The 24,196-nt window shown below is 36.3% G+C and overlaps 1 protein-coding gene across 1 annotated transcript; it reads left to right on the top strand.

The window, feature by feature from the left end:
• Window positions 1–16,660: 16,660 nt before the first annotated feature.
• On the top strand, window positions 16,661–22,057 carry LOC111983179 (disease resistance protein RPV1). The gene is given in 7 exon segments (XM_065763346.1): window positions 16,661–16,968; window positions 18,033–18,566; window positions 18,862–19,028; window positions 19,031–19,213; window positions 19,216–19,943; window positions 20,069–20,344; window positions 20,447–22,057. Coding segments are annotated over 6 exon segments (3,471 nt in total). The 5' UTR covers window positions 16,661–16,968; window positions 18,033–18,060.
• The last annotated feature ends 2,139 nt before the right edge of the window (window positions 22,058–24,196 follow it).

Here is a 24,196-nt window from a genome sequence, read left to right as displayed (position 1 = left end):
TCAAGGCTGAAAATCATTTCAGCTTTCATTTTCACTTCAAACACAATTTTCCGGAAAAGAGAAACAGAGCACGAAGAGAGAGAGAGAGAGACCCAGACCAAGCTCGCCGGAGAGCCCAGCTTCACGATCGCCACGACCCAGACCCAGCTCACCGAAGAGCCAAACGTCACGATCGCCACGACCCAGACCCAGCTCGCCGGAGAGCCAAACGTCACGATCGCCACGACCCAGACCCAGCTCGCCAGAGAGCCCAGCTTCACGATCGCCACGACCCAAACCCAGCTCGCCGGAGAGCCCAGATCGAAACGGAGAGCCCAGCTCGCCGGCGAACCCATCTTCACGATCGCCACGACCCACCAATGTTCGAACCAGAGCCGGCGATCCACGAACCCAAAGCCCAAACCGATGTTCGACCCAGACCCATCTCAGTTTTGTTTTTTAAACTCACCGGAATCAATTTGTTGCTGTTGTTGTTGTTGTTGTTGTTGTTGTGTTGCCGGAATCAAATTTTTTTGTCGTTGTTGTTGTTGCTGTGTTGTTGTTGTTGCTGTTGTTGTTGTTGTTGTGTTGCCGGAATCATTTTTTTTTTTTGTTGTTGTTGTTGCTGTGTTGTTGTTGTTGTTGCTGTTGTTGTTATTGTGTTGCCGGAATCGATTTTTTTTGTTGTTGTTGTTGTTGTTGTGGTGGCCGGAATCAATTTGTCGTTGTTGTTGTTGTTGTTGTGTTGTTGTTGCCGGAAAATAGCATTTTCCTAACGGAACCAAACACATGAAATTATTTTCCATAACAATTTTCATAATATAACCAAACACTTAAAAATATTTTCCTTTTCCGGAAAATAGCATTTCCGGAAAATAGGTATTTTCCGAAAAATATTTTACGGGAACCAAACGGACCCTAAAATCAAACGTAAAAGCAATTCCAATGACGAAACTTCATAGTTCATACAACTTTCCTTAACTCTCCAACTTTAACTATAATAGTTTTCGTTTTCAAAAAAAAAAAAAAAAAACTATAATAGTTTTCCTTTTCAATTATTGTCTCACGCGCCCATTATAATGTGTGCTTACATTGTGAATATCATTACCTCATATTATTCCATTCCACGCGCAATCATGAGCGTGGGTGTGGGTTTTTATACTATTATTATGTCCCTCAATATCCCTCATCGCAGTACTTTTATACTACTATTATTACGAAGAAAGTCAAAAGGTAGATGAAAAACAAGAAGAAGAAAAAAAGTAGACCATAGTTTTTACTTAGTGGAAGTCGAGCTAATTTTTTATTCATGTTTTCTAGAGGAAACAATTTATTGAAGTCCATTGAATTCTAACGCGTCTCCTAATAAAATTCTCTCCATTTGATTAATTTTACGGTTAACAATTTTATTTTTTGAATTTAGTAGTGTATAAAAGTATCGCTTATTTAAAATTTTAATAATAATCTTAAATTTGTATACCTTTGAATTTTAAAATAGATTCATTTTAAACAGAGATAATAATTTCCCATAAAAGAGAGTGAGGTTTTTAGCCCAAGTAATTTTATAATAAACTTCTTATTTATAGTCATATCTTACAATAATTTAGCACTTTATACAATACATGATTCATGCTATCTTTTTCAAACGATAATGTACATGCAATTTGATGAAAAGTGAGCTTCCTTGAAGGTGCAAAAAGGAAATATTTTTCATTTCTGATTTTGATTTGATTGTCAACTTGATGGGAAAGCAAGCTTTAAGATGCCTACAATTAATTAATATTGATGGTATAAGGGGTATATTTGTCATTTGAGGTTCTGATTGTGAATTTGATTGGAGGAGATGTTAGAGATCGAGATGCCATTATTGACAATTTGTTTAAAATTGATGCAAATCTTGAAGTTTTTCCTTAGGATAAAAAAATAAATAGAGCTGAAGACTCATAAGTCGAATTCTTCATTGCAGAAAAATAATACTATCATAAAGTGTAATTTTAAACTAGGAATTGTATTTTAAATTAGATTTTTCTCTACAAATTTTTACATTTTTTACATATTCTTTTGTATTATTTTTCATGTGTCTTTTGTAACGGTGGGGATAAAAGCCCAAATTTGTATATTGAGCCTAAGACCCTATTTGAAGATTAGTGTATGTCCGAAGAGGTGTAAATAATTGAGAAAGATCCCAGACTGGAGAATCATGCAAGGAAATGATCGAGGGATATAGTCTGAAGAGTGTGTCCTCCTCGGATATGAAGAATATCGGTCAAGTAAGTACCTAGGAGGTTTGGGTAACCTTCCTGACAATTCCAACGATAAAGATAAACTTCAGGCACGTATAAAGATGATAAGAATAGAGAAATGTCTAAAGAAAAAGTTGCTACCACCGCATTAAATGCACTGCAGCAACTTTTCTAGCCACATTAATGTGAAGAAGACCCCTAAACAGTGTTGTCTCAGCTACCACCACTCATGGAAAATCGACGAAGATACCTAATCTGACATATACTCAAGTGAACGTTTAGATGAAGAACAAGTGGACGATCACGATAGTTTGAAAGAAAACTATATAAGTGTAAGAGACCTCTCATAGTGAAGGGGATCGAAAAAAAGAAAAGAAGGAGAAGAAAGGAAGATTTACTATAGCTCTAAGAATTGTATTAGCCTTTCAAACAATAATTTATCTCTTCAGACATTAGTTTATTTAAATTTCAAGTGTGTTTTTGTACTTGTTCATCCTTTAAAACCTGAATTAGACGTTGTTCAATTCACTATCAGCCTAGCTCTTTCACCCACTCTCTACAAATTCATTGTATTGGGCCTGTTGGGCTCATATTCCATATCTCTTGGGCTTGGGCTACAAATATTGACCATACAATTGGCGCCGTCTGTGAGAAGAGCTTGAGCGAGAGTGGAAGCAACAGTTGACGATGGTTGAACTAGGGCAACAACCAGCAGAATCTAGGGCGTCCCAACACGTTGATCCTTTTTTCAACCTAGAGCAAAGACGAGATCGTGAAGGTAGTGTACATACTACACATACTGACCGAAGCCAGCCACAAGGTGGAAGTCATGTGTTTCATGCAGAGAATAACAAAAACATGCAACTAGAGATTGACCAGTTAAAAAGAGAGTTGCGCCATGCAAAGAGGAGGTGGACTTCTTCATACTCTGATGATAATTCTGATAACGAACAAGATGTTACTTATAAACGGAGATCTCGAACACCAGTTAGTGAATCTTTTTCCTATGAAGAAGAGCATTATCATAAACGGCAACCTCGAAACCCATCATGTGGAGGCGTAGGGAACGACGCTATGAGCAAAGTCTTGAATCAAATCTCTAGATTGCCTTTTACACGCAGAATTGAAGAAACGAGACTCCCTCGTCGTTTTCATCAATCAACGTTCACTATCTATAATGGTAGAACAGACCCAGTGGAACACGTGAGCCATTTCAACCAAAGGATGGTTGTCCATTCCAGGGATGAAGCCTTGATGTGCAAAGTTTTCTCCTCCAGTCTGAGACTAGTTGCGATGAGATGGTTTGACAGCCTGAAGGCAGATTCCATTAGTTCCTTCAAAGAACTCACTCAAGCATTTGGTTCCCGTTTTGTCACCTGCTGAAGAGTCACTCGGCCCTTAGCTTCATTGATATCCTTGAACATGTAAGAAGGTGAGACCCTGAAAACGTACTCAGATAGGTATTGGGAGACGTTTAATGAGATGGAAGGCAATTTTGACGAAGTGGCCCTTAATACATTTAAGCTCGGCCTCCCCGCTGACCATGGTTTAAGAAAATCTCTTACTAGAAAACCTGTCACCAATATGCGTCAACTGACGGACAGAATTGATAAGTATAAAAGAGTTGAAGAAGATCAACAGCAAGGAAAAGGCAAGGATAAGGTTATCCCTCAGGAGATGAGGGATTTCAAGTCAGATTGTTACAGTAACAATAAACCACAAAGAGATTTTGTCGAACAGTCAGGATCGGCGAATCTTCAAATAATCAACGCAGTATTCCGAGAGTCAATGCATCAAGTTTTGGAGAAGATAAAAAATGAACCATTCTTCAAATGACCGAACAAGATGGTGGAAAATCCTGAAAGACATAATCATAACTTCTATTGCCAGTATCATCAGGATCATGGACATACCACAGAAGATTGTAGAAGTCTCTGAGATCATTTGGAACAGCTTGTCCGCGAGGGTAAATTAAAGCAACTCCTGCATCATTCTAGTGGTTAGGGAAGTCAAGCAGGTTCAGAATCTCGGAGAGATGCTTCTTCAAGACTCCCCTTAGGAACAATCAATGTCATCTTCGCCGCACCTAGGAGGACAGGATCCTACCCATCCAAGATAATGTTGGTAGCACGTTTACCCGCAGGAGATGTTAATCAAGAAGAAAGCTAAAACGGGTATTCCACCAATTCTTGGATTCTCGGACGAAGACAAAGTTGGAACCATCCAACCCCACGACGATGCTTTAGTAATTACCCTCAGAATTGGGGGGTATAATGTGAATAGGGTAATAGTGGATCAGGGTAGCGCAACTGAGATAATGTACCCTGATCTCTACAAGGGGCTGAATTTAAAACTTGAGGACTTAACGCCCTATAGTTCTCTCTTGGTGAGTTTCGACAGAAGAGTTGTTATTCCGAATGGGCAAATATGACTACCTGTGCAGGCTAGTCTAAAGGTAATAGAGGTAGGTTTCATTGTAGTAGACACGTATTCACCCTATATTGCAATCATGGCTAGACCTTGGCTTCATACACTAGGGGTTGTTTCCTCTACTCTGCATCAAAAGGTTAAGTATCCATCTGAAGGCCAAGTTAATGAAATCTTATGAGATCAATCTATGGCTAGACAATGCTTAGTGGCTGCCATTCAGCATAAGCCAGAAGCTGAGTCCTCGGCCGATGCTGGAAAGGATTTATAGCAATTAAAACTTCAGGCATTACCCATCAATGATTTAGTCGAGGGTGCGAGATGTGAAGATTTGATAAAAGTTGCTATCGAAGACAATCCAAAGAAGTTCTTTCAAGTTAGATCTCAGTTACCTTTTCAGGAGAAGGAAGAGCTGATAGAGTTCCTTAAAAGAAACATTGATGTATTTGCCTGGAATACTTACGAAGCTCCGGGGGTGGATCCATAATTCATATGTCACCATCTGAAGGTCAACCTATTGATCACCCCTAAGAAATAGCCTTCTCGGCCCCCATCCAAGGAGCATGCTGATGTAGTAAGAAAGGAAGTAACAAAGCTCAAACAAGCTGAGGCTATTAAAGAAGTTTTTTATCCTAAGTGGCTAGCAAATATTGTGGTTGTGAAAAAGAAGAATGGAAAATGGCGAGTGTGCGTAGATTTTACTGACTTAAACAAGGCTTACCCTAAGGACCCATTTCCTATGCCTAAAATAGACCAACTTGTAGATGCCACTGTGGGCCATCTACAAGGATGAGTTTCCTGGATGCTTTTCAAGGTTATCACCAAATACCTTAGCCTAGGATGATCAAGAGAAGACTGCATTTGTCACCCCTATTGAGAACTACCACTACAAAGTGATGCATTTTGGTCTGAAAAACGCGGGATCTATTTACCAAAGAATGATGACGAGGATGTTTGAGCCACAATTGGGTAAAAATATTGAGATTTACATAGATGACATGGTAGTGAAGAACAAAATCGTTTCTAAGCATGTGAAGGATCTTGGAAACATTTTTGAAGTCCTAAGAAGATACAAGTTGCGTCTAAACGCTTCCAAATGTTCGTTTGGTATAGAATCAGGCAAATTCTTGGGTTACATGGTAACTCACAAGGGAATTGAAGTCAACCTCGATCAGATAAAGGCCATTAACAATTTACAAGCTCATCGAAATCCTAAAGAGGTCCAAAAATTGACTAGAATGGCTGCCGCTTTGAACCGATTTATTTCACGATCAGCAGATAGGTGTAGGCCTTTCTTCTTGCTGATCAACAAGTGGAAAGAATTTGAGTGGACTAAAGAATGTGCTTTAGCTTTCTAGCAACTTAAAGACTATCTACCTCGGCCACCAATTATGTCCAGTCCTGAGCCAGATAAAGTCTTATTTGCCTACATTGCTATAGCTCCTTATGCTATAAGCTTGGTGTTAATACAAGTGGATTGTGGTGTGCAAATGACAGTTTATTACGTGAGTAAGTCGCTGCATGAAGCCGAGATTTGTTATCTGCCATTGGAGAAAGCTATCCTAGCAGTAGTGCTTGGTACAAGGAAGTTGTCTCATTATTTCCAAGCACATACGGTTGTTGTTCTTACCGAACTTTATCTTAAAACCATACTCAGAAGTGTTGACTACACAGGGAGAATAGCCAAATGGAGCACTATCCTAGGGGTTTTTGACATCAAGTATATGCCTCGTACCTTTACAAAGGGGCAAATCCTTGCGGATCTGGTGGTCGAGTTCACTGAACCCTCAGTAGAAGAATTGAAACTAGCACAGAACATGGATGAAAAATCGGTTGGCATGATCTCTTAGAAAGGTCTCCCATTCTGGGAGGTGTATGTAGAAGGTGCAGCAAATCAGAAAAGATCCGGAGTGGGGCTAGTGCTAATATCTCCAGAGAAGATTATTATTGAGAAGTCATTAAGATTAAGCTTCACAGCCACAAATAATGAGGCTGAGTATGAAACTTTGCTGATGGGAATAGCTATGGTTCAAAGAATGGGAGGAAAATCAGTGGAAATGTTCTCGGACTCAAGACTAGCCGTCGAACAAGTACAAGGGGAATTTGAGGAGAAAGATGAAAGAATGCAAGAGTACTTGAGCCAAGTTAAATGTCTATAGTCAGAGTTTGATTCTTTTAATTTGCTACACATCTCCAGAAATGGTAATACACATGCTAATTCTCTAGCCACGCTTGCAACCTCCTTAGCACAAGATCTGCCTCGGGTTATCCTCGTTGAAGACTTGCATAAACCCACAGAGGTAAGAAAAGAGGCAATCTGAATTCATCAAATCAGAGCTGAGCTAAGTTGGATGGACCCTATAATTCAATTCTTGAAAGAGGATACTTTGCCTGAAATAAGGTTAGAAGTTGACAAAGTTCGAAGAAAGGCTACTAGATTCTGGCTATCTGAAAACCATAAACTGTACAAACGCTCCTATTCAAAACCGTATTTATTGTGCATACATCCTAAAGCAGCTGAGTCAATTCTCAAGGAATTACATGAAGGGATCTATGGAAGCCATACTGGAGGTAGATTCTTGGCACATAGAGTCATTACCCAAGACTATTGGTGGCCAAATATGTAAAAGAAAGCCCATGAATATGTTAGAAAGTGCGATCAATGTCAACGGTTTGCACCAAACATACATCAACCAGGTGAAATCCTTAATCCATTATCCAGCCCATGGCCATTTGGTCAATGGGGTTTAGATATTGTGGGTCCATGCCCTAAAGCAACAGGAAACAAGAAGTATCTTCTAGTCGGTACAGATTATTTTACCAAATGGGTTGAAGCTGAGCCTCTAGCCAACATCAAAGATGTATATGCAAAGAAATTTGTCTAAAAAAATATTGTCACTCGGTTTAGGATTCCTCATACTCTCATCTCAGACAATGACCTTTAGTTTGATAGCAAAACATTCAGAAATTATTGTGGCGAATTAGGAATTACGAACAGATACTCCACCCCTGCTTATCTCTAGGGAAATGGGCAAGCAGAAGCTGTTAACAAGGTCATAGTAAATGGACTGAAGAAGAGGCTAGATGATATGAAGGGTAAATGGGTGGAAGAACTAGTTTATGTACTCTGGACATACAGAACTACACCTCGTAGGTCTACTGGGGAAACCTCATTTTCAATGACCTATAGGGTTGAAGCTGTCATACCTCTGGAGACTGGGTTCCCAATGTTGAGAACTAGTTCATTCAGTCCGACTAGCAATAATGAGCAGTTAGAGAAGAGTTTGGATCTAATTGAGAAAATGAGAAAAAATGCAATGGTCCAATTGGCATATTACCAACAAAAACTCAGGCAGGATTATGATGCCAATGTAAAACTAAGGCCTTTAACACCTGGTGATCTAGTGCTTAGGAAAGTTGTGGACACTGCAAAAAATCCATCTTGGGAAAAATTAGGACCCAATTAGAAAGAGCCATATCGCATCACCTCAGGGGCTGGCATTGGGTCATATCTTTTGGAAGATTTAGATAGTCATGTAATACCACGCCCTTAGAATGTAAACAACCTTAAAAGGTATTATTATTAATCGAGTTCTTTCTTTGATCAATATGTTTATTTATCGCATAAAGATTTCAGATAAAGTGTTTAAATTTAAATCAAATCATGCTTGAAGTCCTCGGATCAGATGATGTGGGTTAGTTAGCACTCATTTACGGTTCTTATAAGTGTTTAAACTTAAATTTAGTCCTCGGATCAGATGATGTGGGTTAGTTAACACTTATTTATGGTTCTTATAAGTGTTTAAACTTAAATCCAATCATGCCTGAAGTCCTCGGACCAGATGATGTGAGTTAGTTACATTCTCTTACAGTTCTTATAAGTGTTTAAACTTAAATCCAATCATGCATGAAGTCCTCGGACCAGATGATGTGGGTTAGTTAACACTCCCTTACAGTTCTTTAAGTGTTTAAACTTAAATCCAATCATGCCTGAAGTCCTCGGACTAGATGATGTGGGTTAGTTAACACTCCCTTACAGTTCTTTAAGTGTTTAAACTTAAATCCAATCATGCCTGAAGTCCTCGGACCAGATGATATAGGTTAGTTAACACTCCCTTACAGTTCTTTAAGTGTTTAAACTTAAATCCAATCATACCTGAAGTCCTCGGACTAGGTGATGTGGGTTAGTTAACACTCCCTTATAGTTCTTATAAGTGTTTAAACTTAAATCCAATCGTGCCTGAAGTCCTCGGACCAAGTGATGTGGGTTAGTTAACACTCTCATACAGTTCTTATAAGTGTTTAAACTTAAAACCAATCATGCCTGAAGTCCTCAGACCAGGTGATGTGGGTTAGTTAACACTCCCTTACAGTTCTTATAAGTGTTTAAATTTAAATTCAATCATGCCTGAAGTCCTCGGACCAGGTGATGTAGGTTAGTTAACGCTCCCTTAAAGTTCTTATAAGTGTTTAAACTTAAAATCAATCATACCTGAAGTCATCAGACTAGGTGATGTGGATTAGTTAACACTCCCTTACAGTTCTTATAAGTGTTTAAACTTAAATCTAATCATGCCTGAAATGCTGAGACCAGATAATGTGGGTTAGTTAACACTCATTTATATTTCTTATAAGTGTTTAAACTTAAATCTAATCATGCCTAAAGTCCTCGGAGGTATTTAAATAGACTCTAACTTATGATAATTCTCTTCGGTCATGTACTTAGTTCAAAGTCAGTGCTTAGTATTATTCTTTGTAAATGTTCGAGAAAACATATAAGACCTTCATATCATTCATTGCTTTCTATACTTATTAACAATTCTTATACGGCCCACTTCTTCCAGTATTTGTATAAGTTATTTTCATCATTACCATGATATTGTTGTTAAGTCTGCCTAGGTTACAATTGCTACAAGTCAGAGTTATTTGCAATAATAATAAATCTTATAATATGTGCAATGAAGACATAGAAAATAAAAGAAGAACAATTTCATTGATTAAAAGAAAGTACTTTTTAGTCCCTTAAATAAATAAAAAAACTAATACAAGCATGAAATAAAATTCCTAAACATCTAGGCCTTCATCTGGGCAGCCAAAGGGTCAGTAGTCTGGCTGGACTGGGCAGCAGCGGCATCTGGGGCTTGGTCCTTAGGTTCAGGAGGAGTTTTCTTCTTCCCTAAGTCTCTATCCTTATCTTGAGGATCCTCAGTTTGCTTGCCCTGACCACTAGGCTGACCAGACTCTTTAGAAGCTTCAGGATGGGCAAAAGGGATTTGACTGACCAAGGGCTGCTCCGAGGCCTCTAGGAGTTGTTTGGAGGGAGAGGAGTCAGGACCTGGGAGTTCGCAAATATCAGGATCGTAGTAGATGCTCCCAGGTTGCCTCAAGTCAGATTCTGTAGAGACCCCAGCAGCATCAAGGGTTTTACCCTAAGTTATATCGTAATAATCTCTGTAGACTGTGGAGAACTCCTCTGTGAGTCTGACTTGGGTCTCCTCCACCCTAAGCTTGTATGCTACCTGCTTTTCAGCCTCAACTGCCTCCTTGGCCAATTGGCAGTTTCCTTGGCTTTCTGAAACTTAGCTCAAAGACCTTTCACCAACTCTCTCTCTATTTCTAGATTAATCTTAGTTATGTGCAACTGTTTGTGTTGGTCTTCAGCTTGGTTTGTAGTATTTCTGAGGCCAGCATCGAGGCTATTTCTTTCTTTGGTAATCTCTTTTAGTTGCTCAGATAGCTTAGAATAATCTTCCTTTAGATTACCCAAAGATTTTTCAACTTTAGACCGAGAATAGGCCTCTGTCTGGGCTTCATTATGAGCGTTTTTATTCCACTCCTCGGCCACATAAATTTGCTAAGTAATCTACATAGCAGAATGGAAAATTTCAGTATAAAGCAAAGAAAAGGGATGAGTAAAAATGATCAGCATCTTAATTGAAGAAGTGGATTAATTCGCTTACCATGGCTAAATCTCTCTTAAGGGATAGGAAGAGTTCATATTGGCTGAAGTGCCTATAAGCCTCCATATCTTTTGGTAGGAGAAGTGATTGCTCCAGGGCCTCAGCAATGAGACCTGCCTTCCCCCCTTGGTAATTTTTGAGAGTGGTATCCCAAGGGAAGGGAACACCATCTAACTCCAGCTTGGGGGACCAGGTGCGCGGTCCTCGGCGCACTTCAGCAATGAAAGAGTCTTCTCGGCTCTCAGTAGATGAAGCCCTTTTACTCCTTTGGTCCTTAGCCATTCTCTGCTGCTTAGTTCCTTTTGGAGGCACTACCTCACCTTCTTCAGTGTTTGTAATGAGCCTTTTCTTCTTCGGATCTGGGATTGGCTTGAGTCCGAGATTAGCAGGAAGCTGAGGAGAGGGTAGAGGAAGACTAACAGCTAGTTGAGACAAACCGGTCTCCTTGGCCTTAGGCGCTTTTTTCCTGGCCTTCATTAAGTCCCTTAGGCTCGCCATTTCTTTTTCTTCTTCTGAAGAATCGTCTGGAAAGGCAGTTATTAAAACAGGAAAGCGAACGCTAAACTGTCTGTCAGTCTCTTCCTCGACGTCTGAAATTGGAATCACCTGAACCTTTCTTGGTGCCTCTTCTTCAAATTGGAACTGATTAATCTATTCCTCAAGGGAAGAGGTCGAAGAAGCAACTCTTTCCCCTACTGCGACTGGTTCAAGGGGAACCTGTTGAACCGGTTAGATGAATAGTGGTACACCCTGCGAGTTCAAATGTGGCATAGGGGCAAGATCGAATGGAAACAAAAAATTTGGCCGAGAAACGTCTATTCGGTTTATCCGATAGTCTCCTTGCCTTGTGGCATTGCCGACCGGTTGAAACGAATCCGAAAGGGGCTTGAAACTAAGAATTAGATAGGCAGCACAAAATTGCCCGTCTTCACTTATAAAAATCTCTGATCTCAATAGATAGTTGAGCGCGGCAACGTTAGTAAGACTAAGCTGAGGAGCAACCTGTCTTTTATCTGTTAACACCACAATAGAATTAACCATAATCAGAAACTCAAAAACATTGATGCAAAGAAAAGAAAAACAATGATAAATGATGAGGACCCTAAATCTATTATTAGGAAACCTAAATCTAGGATATCCCACCTGGCTCTCCTGATTGGGTTGGGCAATGAAGATCGTCATGTCACGCGCCCGAGACGATCAAATAGTCGTCTTTCATCCCCTTGTTAGACTTAGGAAGACAGGAAATGAGCCTAACGATCTTGGATTGGGATTTAAGATAATATCCTGCTCCCTTTTGGCTATGACATTTGTATATATGTACTACGTCAAGCCAGGTGAGCCCCAGGCCTAAATGACGATTCAAAGCGTCAACCGCTCCTAGGATCCTAAAGACGTTAGGTGCGCACTGATCAAAAGAAAGCCTATGGTTACGAAGATAATCTCTTGTAACAAGACCCATAGGGAGAGTCATTCCCCCTTCTATGCACGCTATCATAGGGATTATGACTTCTCCCACCCTTTGGTTGGTTAATAATCTTTCCAGGGGACAATACCTCAGGTTTACTCCCTGCAGTATGTCATATGTTTCCTTAAATGTCTCCATTAAGGCAGGACTATCAACCAGATACTTAAATCTACCCATTTCGGATTAGCAGAAAGAAGGAAACACTAAGAATAACAACTGAGAAATGAGAGTTTGAGGGCCGAGGAAGCTGACCAAGAAGAGAATGAAGGATTCGAGGAAATTAGAACTTACACAAACTGGGTCAGGGAGTGATCCTTAAATCCTTGGAAGGATTTTTGTAAGTTTTTAGAGAAATGAGACAAAAGATTTGAAAAACTTGGTGAGCTTAAGTGTTTGAGTTCGCTAGAGAGTTTAAGAAATTGCAAAGTAAAAGAGAGATGATCTTCTTTGAGGCTTTATATAGGGGCTAGAAAGTGGGTGGGAGTTATCCCGCCCAAATCTTGAGGAAAAATGTCTTTCATTGGATCAATAGTTCACCATTGGATGTCAAAGATATAGCGCTACTTGGAGTAATTAATAGCGCTTCGTGAAAACCGAAACGTCAGCAACAATGATGAAGTGCCTAAATCCATGCTCCCACATGTGTAAACTCAGATATTTTTACATTTTTAGCTTTTATTTTCTGTGACAAATCAAAATCCCATTTTTTTTCCTCGAATGCGAGGGAAAAATTAAAATTTTGAGGGGCTATTGTGGGGATAAAATCCCAAATTTGTATATTGGGCCTAAGACCCTATTTGAAGATTAGTGTATGTTCGAAGAGGTTTAAATAATTGAGAAAGACCCCAGATTGGAGAATCATGCAAGGAAATGATCGAAGGATATAGTTCAAAGAGTGTGTCCTCCTCAGATATGAAGAATATCGGTCAAGTAAGTACCTGGGAGGTTTGGGTGACCTTCTTGGCAATTCCAACGATAAGGATAAACTTCAGGCACATATAAAGATGATAAGAACAGAGAAATATCTAAAGAAAAAGTTGCTACCACCGCATTAAATGTACTGCAGCAACTTTTCTAATTGCATTAATGTGGCGAAGACGCATGAACAGTGCTGTCTCAGCTACCACCACTCATGAAAAATCGACGAAGATACCTGATGGGACATATACTTAAGTGAACAATTAGATGAAGAACAAGTGGACGATCAGGATAGTCTGAAAGAAAACTATATAAGTGTAAGAGACCTCTCATAGTGAGGGGGATCGGAAAAAAGAAAAGAATGAGAAGAAAGGAAGATTTACTGTAATTCTAAGAATTGTATTAGCCTTTCAAACAATAATTTATCTCTTTGGGCATCAGTTTATTTAAATTTCAAGTGTGTTTTTGTATTTGTTTATCCTTTAAAACCTGAATTAGAGGTTGTTTAATTCACTATCAGCCCAACTCTTTCACTCACTCTCTACAAATTCATTGTACTGGACTTGTTGGGCTCATATTCCATATCTCTTGGGCTTGGGCTACAAATATTGACCATATAGTTTTTTTTTTTTGGTAATCAATCGAAATTTCATTAGTTGTTTAAATGAATCATCTTTTTCGAACCTCATTGAGGTTCTTGAATATAATACTCATAACAATTTCTATGATTATGTTATGACAGTTTTATATTTATTGTGGCCAAATTCCATCTACCAAGAAATAATTAATTTATTAGTAAGTTTTTTTACTTTTGTTATTAACATTACTTATAAATTAATAATTAATTTATAAGTAATGTTAGAGACAGAAGTATTTGACTTTTGTCATAACTTGATAAAATGGTAAGTTTTTTTTTATTTTTTTTAATTAATTTTTTTTTTATAGAATGATAAGATAGTAAGTTGTGTTCATAGTAAGATCACTTTTACTTTAACTTAACACTGATACCATTTTTATTATATATCAATTATAACAAGTCACGTAAGTAATGATGAAAAATGTATCAAAAAAAGTAATTACAAAAAAAGTTAAATGTCGTTAGAGTTTTTTTTGTTTTGTTTTGTTTTTTTAATTTACTAGTATTTACCACAAAATTTGATGGTAAGGCCAAAAGTGATCTTAAATTATGAAAAAAATGACATTTTAATGGGTGTTAATTAAATTAAGTGGACAACTGCTAAGAGTCTTATATCTCAAATGCTACCTTTTGCTATTTCGAATATAGATATTTAGAATTCAAATCTCCCACCCCAATTATCAATATATTAAAAAACAATTTAAACGGATAACTATCAAGAGTCTTGTAGCTCAAATGCTACTTGTTGATATTTCTAATATAGATATTTAAAATTTAAATCCCCCATTCCAATTATCAATATATTTATAAAAAAAAAAATTACGCAGATAACTATCAAGAGTCTTGTAGTTCAATAATATGATTGATTTCCTTTATGTGGAGAAACAAGATTCAAGTCTCCCCTCTTCCATTTGTTATATATATATATATATATATATATATAACCTCTACCTTAGATTCACTTTTTGGAACTCAAAAGGCACACACAAATGCTTATGGAACAACAATGCTAAGACCACAATAGATTATATAACTTTTAACACAACACACCACTTAGCACAATAGATTATACAACTTCCAGCACAACTCGCCAAGTGGCAAAAAGTTGTGTTCATAGCATTTTTTCCTATGGAATACCTATGGATTTAGGATAATTATATAATAATGATATGTGGTGAGTTGTAGCAAAACTAGTGTAATTTGTTATGATTTTAGCATTTTTTTACCTATGAATTTAGGATAATTATATTGTAATTATATAGTTTAGTGGTTAAACAAAGTTCTTATTTCTGTTTTCTACCATATAGTTAGGGTTGAAGAGGATGTGGTATTAGACCATGTATCGGGTGTATATATCATCCCACCTCAATGTGAAAGAGGCAATACATGCATTGGATGCATAATATATCTTCTTATGAGAGAAAAAAAATAGATGTATGATGTCGTTCCGTGGGCTCAACTTTAATTAAACGTTAGAAGGGCCTTACGTGTCCTTTTTCAATTTAAAATGTTCACTTACATGGTCATTGGGGCAAACTTCTTGTACAATTGGGTCTCAACTGTGTTTGGGATTAATCGCATTTGGGCCTAGACAAGCCGAGCGAGTAAGGCAATTAATGGGTATGAATGTCTGATGAATGATTTTGTGGATGGTTAGGAACTACAGTCACTGGATATTTTCTCAAAGATCCCATGGAAATGCCAAGCCTATAACGCGCCGAACCTAAAAGGAAAAATGTGGCTATCAAGTAAATAAAATAAAATAAATTTGGCTACTAAAGGCATTTCCAAGTGCCACCAGCTTTGTAAAAGCATAGTTTTTTTTTTTTTTTTTTTGAGAAAACATTTAAAAAAAAGCATAGTTGAACGGTAAAAATAAGATGTACAGAAGTCAAGAAAAGTGAGCTTAATAATGGTGGATGACTCACATGGTGTGTTCTATTTCATCATTACACTGGGCAAAGTACACTCTTTTTTTCCTCCTCTTTTCGTTTGCTCTGTAGACTAGTGAACATAATGGAGAGGAATCTTCCAACTAAAACAAAAAGCCAATAAACTGAAATCAAACAAAGATGAATTATTCGGTCCAACGAGTAAAAGCAATTCCAATGACGAAGCTTCATAGTTCATACAACTTTCCTTAACTCTCCAACTTTAACTATAATAGTGGTTCTCTTCAATTATTGTCACTCTATTTGTTTTCTCTCTCAAACTGAGCGCGCACACAGTTTTTTCTACCACCAAATCGTTCAAGCCTACTCGCATCCTCAAGCAGTGGCTCTCAGGGTATTTTTAAAAAATGATAAATTACATCATCTAATAAAAAGATAAATTATTAATTATTATTGTTTAGTTGTGTCATTAATTTGTTTGTCTTTTATAAATTATAATTTGTTATATTATTGTTTTATTAATTATAAAATTTTTAATTATTATTTAGCTTATCATAATTTAATTTGTTATTCTTTTATAATATATCGATTAATTAAATTATTAATTAGTTACTTCCCCAATTAATTATTGATTAATAAATTTTTTTTATTGAAAATACTATGTATTAGTTGTACTAGAACACATTCCATGTACAATTATTTCTCCTAAATCAAATATCTCATCTCCGCCCATGCTCCCATTTACCCCCACTCAACTCAACAAACAAGTCTCATAACTCTAATCATAAGAGCCAGATAAATTCACAATTATAAATTACAATATACTAAAAGATAATTAATTATATCTCATCAACAACAACAATAACACCAACACTAATACCAACACCAATATATAAAACCAAAATTAAGAACAAATATTAATAAAGTGATAAAATAACATATAAATTTATATATTATATAATAAATAAGTCCTTTAACGCAGTGAGCACATCACTCATCACTAGCCCTTCAGGTCAAGTCTGAAACCTAGCTTCGTAAGTTTAAAAATAATTTAAACAAATGTTGAAAAAAGACTTGTCTTTTTAAATTTGAAAATAATTAAAGCAAATAAATATACAACTTATTCCCACTGTCACATTTCCAAGCAATCTGAATCTGATGAGTGATAATGTCTTCTAGTCTTTAATTAGCTTTTCTTCTTCCCAATATATGCTTCTCTGTCTTCAACTCACTTTTCTCACTTTTCAGTCTCAACGTATACTTCTCAGTCTCCATCTCCTACTTCTCACTTTTCAGTCTCTACTACACTTCGTCTTCCCCAGTTTTTCAAACACAGAGTAAAGCAACAAATTATTTCTCTCTCACAGCTTCAGCCTTCACTTCCTCTACCTCTTTCTCTCCCTCTCTCACTTTTTCTTCTCTGAAGAATAGATCCAGCAAACAGGTAATTGCTTTCCATGAAGATCCAATCTGTGGGTTTGCTACTATCTGTAATCTGTTGGGTTTGCATTTGTAATCCGTGGATTTGCTACCATCTGTTGTAATCTGTTCTTTTTGATGTTCTGCTGGGCTTGCTCTGTTACAATTTTTTTTTTTTCAGATTTTAGTTCAAAAAAATTTTTGGGCTTTTTTTTTTTGCTTGAAAGTAGAACAAATAATTTTTTATTTTATTTTATTTGAGGGTGTTCCTAATTTTACTTGAGGTTGTTCCTAATTATTTTTTTTAAAGGGTAAACATATTTATTTATATGTTTCGATTTCTCTTTTGGATGATGAGAAAGCAGAGGGAAAGGTGAGGAGGAACATACAGATTTTTTTTCCTGGGTTTTGACCTTTTTGTTTTATAGTATCTGAATTTGTCTAGTCTTATACGAACTGTGATTGTTAAATTACAAACACAGAGGATGCTTTTGTAATGATTTAACGTTAGTTAAATAAATTTCTGCATAAATAATAATCATAATGCCGCGAGTTATCCACTCTGTTTAAAAAATAAACAAACAAAAAAATGTTGAATTCACTGAAAATAGAGGATGTGAATGCCCAGCAAGGCTAGGATCACTGACGCTGGCTTTTTTTTTTTTCCTTACTATTATTTTTTTAACAAAATTAAATGGTGCGAGGTAATTAGCAAATTTGGTGTAGTTGAAAGATTGTTGTGACCTTAGTTTATTTTATTAATGTCTTTCGTCTCTCTTTCACATACTCGCAAACAAAAGAAAAAATAATAGTCATTCCTTTATTAAAAAAGCAATTATATAATAGGAACTGAATCATGTGTTGTTTCTAAGATATTTTTTAGCTTTACAATCACTACTGCACATTCATTTCTCAAATCCATAATTTTTAACTTTATACACGTCCATCTTTTTTATTCTATCCTTTCACTCCCTCCTTAAAATGAAAGATCCATATCAAATCATTCCTTTTTTCTCTAATTTTTTCTTTTACTTTTTCTGTCAATTTTAATTGAAAACTACCTCTTTTATTTATTTTTCTTTATTGTAGTTCAATACTTGCCGCCAACATATCTCCAATGTCTTCCATTAGCTCTCAGAAGGCCTCCTCTTCGTCATCATTTTCATCTTCAACACCTCGGTGGACATATGATGTCTTTCTTAGTTTTAGAGGTGAGGACACCCGCACTAGTTTTACAGACCATTTATATGTTGCTTTGCAACAAAGGGGCATAGATACCTTTAGAGACGAGGAAAATCTTGAGATAGGAAAATTTATTTCACCGGAGCTCTTGAAAGCAATAAAAGAATCGAGATTTGCAATTGTCATTCTCTCAAGAAACTTTGCGTCATCAACATGGTGCTTGGATGAACTTACAAAGATAATTGGATGCTTGAAAGAGACGAATGTTTTGCCAATATTTTACAAGGTGGACCCATCTGAGGTGCGAAAACAAACAGGCACCTTTGCCCAAGCCTTTATTAAACATGAAGAACGCTTCAAGGACGATATAGAGAAAGTGCAAACATGGAAAGCTGCTTTAGAAAAAGTGGTGAATCTCAAAGGGTGGCACCTACAGAATAGGTAATCCAATTTGACATATTACTTGCTTTTTAGATGTTCAAACTTCAAATAAATACTCTTCTTATCTTAAGCCTTGTTTTGAACTTTAAGTAAAGCAACATAGATGTTCACACTTCATTTTTATTATTACTTGATCTAACTAATTTATGTTTTGTATTTCTTTCAAATTTCTCTTGCACCAAGTTATTTACTTTTTCTTGGTTTAACCAACAGAACAGAACGTTGGATGTCTACTATCTTTTTTGGTACTATTTATGGGTGGTACTTACTAGATATCATTCTCCCTTCATTGCAGGTCCGAGGCACAACTTATCCAAGATATTGTGGAAGAGTTATGGCATAAATTGAATTATGCATTCTTTGAAGATATTGAAGACCTTGTAGGAATAGAATCTCAAGTGAAGGAATTGGAATCATGTTTGGCTATAGGGTCTAATGATGTTCGCATAATAGGGGTTTGGGGGATGGGGGAATAGGTAAAACAACTCTTGCTAGAGTTGTTTTTAGTAGGGTTTGGAGGGAGTTTGATGGTTGTTGCTTTCTCCATAATGTTAGGGAGGTTTGTGAAAAAGAAGGTTTACTTCCATTGCAACAACAACTTATTAGAAAATATTAAACGGAAGTATACAAGATGTCGATGAGGGAGTTTTCGTGATCAAAAATAGATTACGTCATAAAAGAATTCTTCTCGTTCTTGATGATGTAAGCCAATTAGACCAGTTGGAAAAGTTAGTTGGCAAGCATAATTGGTTTGGTTCTGGTAGTAGAGTTATCATAACAACAAGGGATATGCATTTACTGCATATACTTGAAGTAGATGAAATATACGAAGCTAAAGGATTGAATGGTGATAAAGCTCTTCATCTTTTGAGTTTGAAAGCTTTTAAAAAAGACCATCCTCCTGAAGATTATCTAGAGCTATCCAAAGATGTCATACGATATACTAAAGGCCTTCCTTTAGCTATTGAGATTTTTGGCTCCCTTTTCTTTAAGAGAAGCATCAATCATTGGAAAAGTATATTAATTAGGCTTAAAGAATTCCCTGAACCCGCAATTCTCCAAGTACTTAAAATAAGTTATGATGAACTACATGAAATTGAGAAAAAAATATTCCTATATATAGCATGTTTCTTTTATCATGATGTCAAAAATAGTGTAGTAGAGAAACTAGATTATCTTGGTCTTCACCCTTATGCTGGATTAGAAGTTCTAGTTGATAAATCTCTCATAAAAATAGAAGACTCTAGAGTGTGGATGCATGATTTACTACAAGACATGGGCAGGAAAATAGTTCATGAAGAGTGCCCTGAAGAACCTGGAAAGCGTAGCATTTTGTGGTCATTCGAAGACATTAATAGTGTACTAACTAAAAATACGGTAAGAGGTTATTTAGAAAACTCGAACATATATCCTATAATATTATTCAAAAAAGTTCAACTCAGAATAGTTTTGGTAATCATACATTTTGCAATTCTCTAATCCCTTTTGTTCATGATTATTAGGGAACAGAAGCAATTCAATGCATAGTCCTAAATTTGCCTAAATCAAAAGAGGCATATTGGAATCCTGATTCATTTTCAAAGATGCATAATCTTAAACTGCTCATAATTAGAAATGTTCAGCTTCTCCATGAACCCAAACATCTTCCTATTGGCTTAAGATTTCTTGGGTGGAGTAGGTACCCTTCAAAATCTTTGCCATTAAATTTCCAATCAAATGAGCTTGTTGAACTTCACCTGTGTGGTAGCTGCATTGAACAACTTTGGAAAGGAGCAAAGGTAATTTAAGCATCCTTGTACTTATTTATATTTAAGTTCCATTAAATTGTAGGGATTTGTTGAAGCTAATTGTTCTTTTTTTATTGTTGTTACTTTTAATAGTCTTTTGAGAAGCTGAAAATCACCCAAATGAATGGGTCTACAAACCTTAAAGAAACCCCTGATTTGATCAAAGTCCCAAATCTTAAGGAAATGGTTCTTGAAAATTGTTCAAATTTACATGAGATTCACCCTTCAACTTTGGTTCATAATAGACTTACTTTTCTCAATCTCCAAGGCTGTGTAAATGTCAAAACTCTTCCAAGCAAGTTCGAAATGGAGTCTCTTGAGGTTCTTATTCTTTCTGGTTGCTCAAAACTAAAAAAGATTCCAGAATTTGGAGAAAACATGCAATGTGTATTAAAGCTTTATTTGGGTGGAACTGCTATTACGAAATTACCCACATCAATTGGGCGTTTGACCAGCCTTGTTTTATTGGATGTAAGAGATTGCAAAAGTCTTACGTGTTTGCCAAGCAGCATTTTTAATTTGAAGTTACTTAAAGACGTGAATATTTCGGGATGCTTAAAACTTGAGAGACTGCCTGAGAATGTGGGGAACGCTGAAAGTGTAGAGGAGCTGGATGTGAGTGGAACTGCTATAAGAGAGGTGCCTTCTTCCGTTGGTCTCTTAAAAAATCTTAAAGTGCTATCTTTCAATGGATGTAAGGGGTTATCGTCATCTAACTCTACATCTTGGTATGATCTCCTCCCTTTTTCTTCAAGGCCAAAAATTGCTGATCCCATGGGTTTGTCCTCTCTATTAGGTTTGCATTCTTTGACTATATTGAAACTACGAGACTGCAATCTCAAGGAAGTCCCGAATAATATTGGTTGCTTATTCTCTTTAGAAGAAATAGATCTAAGTGAGAATAGTTTTGTTTGCCTTCCTGATAGCATCAGTCATCTATGTAAGTTAGAAAAGATGTATTTGATGAATTGCACGAGTCTTCGATCATTGCCAAATCTTCCGATAGATATCGTACAAATTTTGGGACATGGTTGTACCTCACTGGAAATGGCACCAGATCTCCAAAAACCTAATTTTTTTTGTAAGGGAGAGCTTTATCTTGAAAATTGCAGTAAACTGGCTGACAATCAAGATGTAATGGACGTGTTTTTTGCAGTGATAAGAAATCACCATCAGGTCTCTCTCTCTCTCTCTCTCTCTCTNAAAGAAGGATTTGAGAATAACCCAATTTGTCCATGTGTTTTTATCAAAAAATCAGAATCTGGATTTGCTATTGTTGTAGTATATGTTAATGATTTAAATCTTGTAGAGACTCCAGAAGAGTTAACAAAAATAGCAAATTGTTTAAAGAATGAATTTGAGATAAAAGATCTTGATAAGGCAAAATTTTGTCTTGGCCTGCAAATTGAACATCTTCCAAATGGAATTCTTGTTCATCAATCAGCGTACACTGAAAAAGTCCTGAAGCAATTTTACATGGATAAAGCTCATCCTTTGAGCACTCCAATGGTGGGTTGGTCACTTGATGTCAAGAAAGATCCGTTTCGACAACAAGAAGATGATGAAGAAACTCTTGGTCCTAAAGTACCATATCCTAGTGCAATTGGTGCTTTGATGTATCTTGCAAATTACACACGACCTGATATAGCATTTGTAGTTAACTTACTAGCAAGGTGTAGTTCTACACAAACTCAAAGACATTGAAATGGAATTAAACATATTTTACGTTATCTTCTTGGGACTACTGATTTGGGATTATTTTATCTAAATGGATCAAAACCACAGTTAGTTAGATATGCTGATGCAGGTTATCTTTCTAATCCACACAAAGGCTGATCACAAACAAGATATTTATTTACTTATGGAAATACTGCTATTTCATGGAAATCTGTTAAGCAATCAATTTCTGCTACTTCCTTAAATCATACAGAGATTATCGCAATTCATGAAGCGAGTCGTGAATGTATTTGGTTGAGATCGGTAATTCAACATATTCGTGAGAACTGTGGATTATCATTAATCATAAAAAGTCCAATGATATTATACGAAGATAATGCCGCTTGTATCACTCAAATTAGGGGAGGATATATCAAGGGTGATAGAAACAAGCATATTGCACCAAAATTCTCTTATACACATGAGCTCCAGAGGAGTGACGATATTGATGTCAAGCAGATTCGATCATGTGATAATTTGGCCGATATGTTCACTAAGCCATTACCAATTGCAAATTTTAAGAAGATGGTGCAAAACATTGGCATGCGTCGACTTAAGGATATTCGATATACTCATGAGGGGGAGTAAAGTTTCTAAAGGATGTGTGCTGATTGTACTCTTTTTCCTTTGCTAAGGTTTTTTCCCACTAGGTTTTCCTTTGCAAGTTTTAATGAGGCAATCCTAAGGCACTAGAAGATATACAAGAATATTGTACTCTTTTTCCTTAACCAAATTTTTTTCCCGTAGGGTTTTTATTTGGCAAGGTTTTAATGAGGCATATTCTTAGAAAGTGGTCATCCAAGGGGGAGTGTTAGAAATAAAGTCTGATTGGAATGTGTAAAGTTTGGGCAATGAAAAGGTTATTTGGGATGTGTAAAGGCTGAAATGTGTAAAGCCTATAGGGGAGATGTATGTCCATAATTGTACTCATTATTACAACCTTATCCCATAAACTCTACAAGTATTCTAAGGTCCTATATATATGTGGATTTCTTTACTGTTATTATAAACATCTAAGAGAGATCAAAAGAATTGTGGATGACCACTTGAATATAAAAGTTTACCAATATATATAAATATATATATATATATATATTTCTTGTTTCTTTTACTTTGATTTTATATATATTTTCATCATTTCACAACAGAGACAAAACTGTTTCTCAACCAAAAAAAAAAAGGTTAGAGAAAAAACTAAAAAATAGTCAGGTAAAAATATATGCCTAACTTGTACTGAAGCATTGCCTACAAAATATGAATACTTTCTATTCAAGTATTTGAAATGCTCCAACTACCTAAACTCATGTTTTCAAAAAAAAAAAAAAATCACTTTTTTTTTTTTTTTACCTTTAATAAGTCTTAACCATTTCCCATCAACAAAAAATTTTAACCTTTATTTATTTATTTATTTATTTATTTATTTTTTTTTTTTTTTTTTTTTACCTTTGAAAAAATAACAACTAGCCTTACATGCTTGCTTAGAGGCTAGTTGTTGTTATTATTATTATTATTATTATTATTATTTTGTGAATATGTGAAAGAGGGGCGAGAGGTCACAATAAAATTCTCAACAATCTCACTTCTCACAACTACATTCAAGTTGCCAACTACCTTGCACATGGGCCATTTTAAAAAATAAATATATGAGAAAAAAGGAAGCTGGTGGGTAGTGTTAGGCTTAAGTTTGTAAAAAATATTTTGTATCGAATGTTACTGGTGTAGAACAGACAGCACATGCCTTCTTGGAGCAGCAAGGGCGCAGGAAGTCACAACGCAAGATCAAAGGGGGGTGCCAGTAGGGGCCATCAAAGGTAACAGTGTCGGTATTGCATGAAATTTGGCAGGTTGAAGGAAAACGGCTTTCTGATCCAGATTCATGCAGATGCCATGAACGTCGCCAAATTTTAGGCAAATTCCTTCGTTAAGGCTCCGAAAACAATGTTTTTGCTATTTATAGTAATATTTGTTTTTCCTTAATAACTTTTAGTTTAAAAGTCAGAATAAGGTCCCGTCTATTTTGGGACGACTTTTAAGGTCAGTAGTTTATGATTCTGCATTTAACTCAATTTTGCCATTTTTGGTAAAATTCGGTAATTTTGTCACCTAATCGCTTAATTAGTGCGAATT

Source organism: Quercus suber, unplaced genomic scaffold (genome assembly GCF_002906115.3).
Source record: "Quercus suber isolate HL8 unplaced genomic scaffold, Cork oak 2.0 scaffold_21, whole genome shotgun sequence".
NCBI lineage: Eukaryota > Viridiplantae > Streptophyta > Magnoliopsida > Fagales > Fagaceae > Quercus > Quercus suber.
The sequence above is the reverse complement of the archived record's forward strand: the minus strand, read 5'-3'. Positions and strand labels throughout refer to the sequence as shown.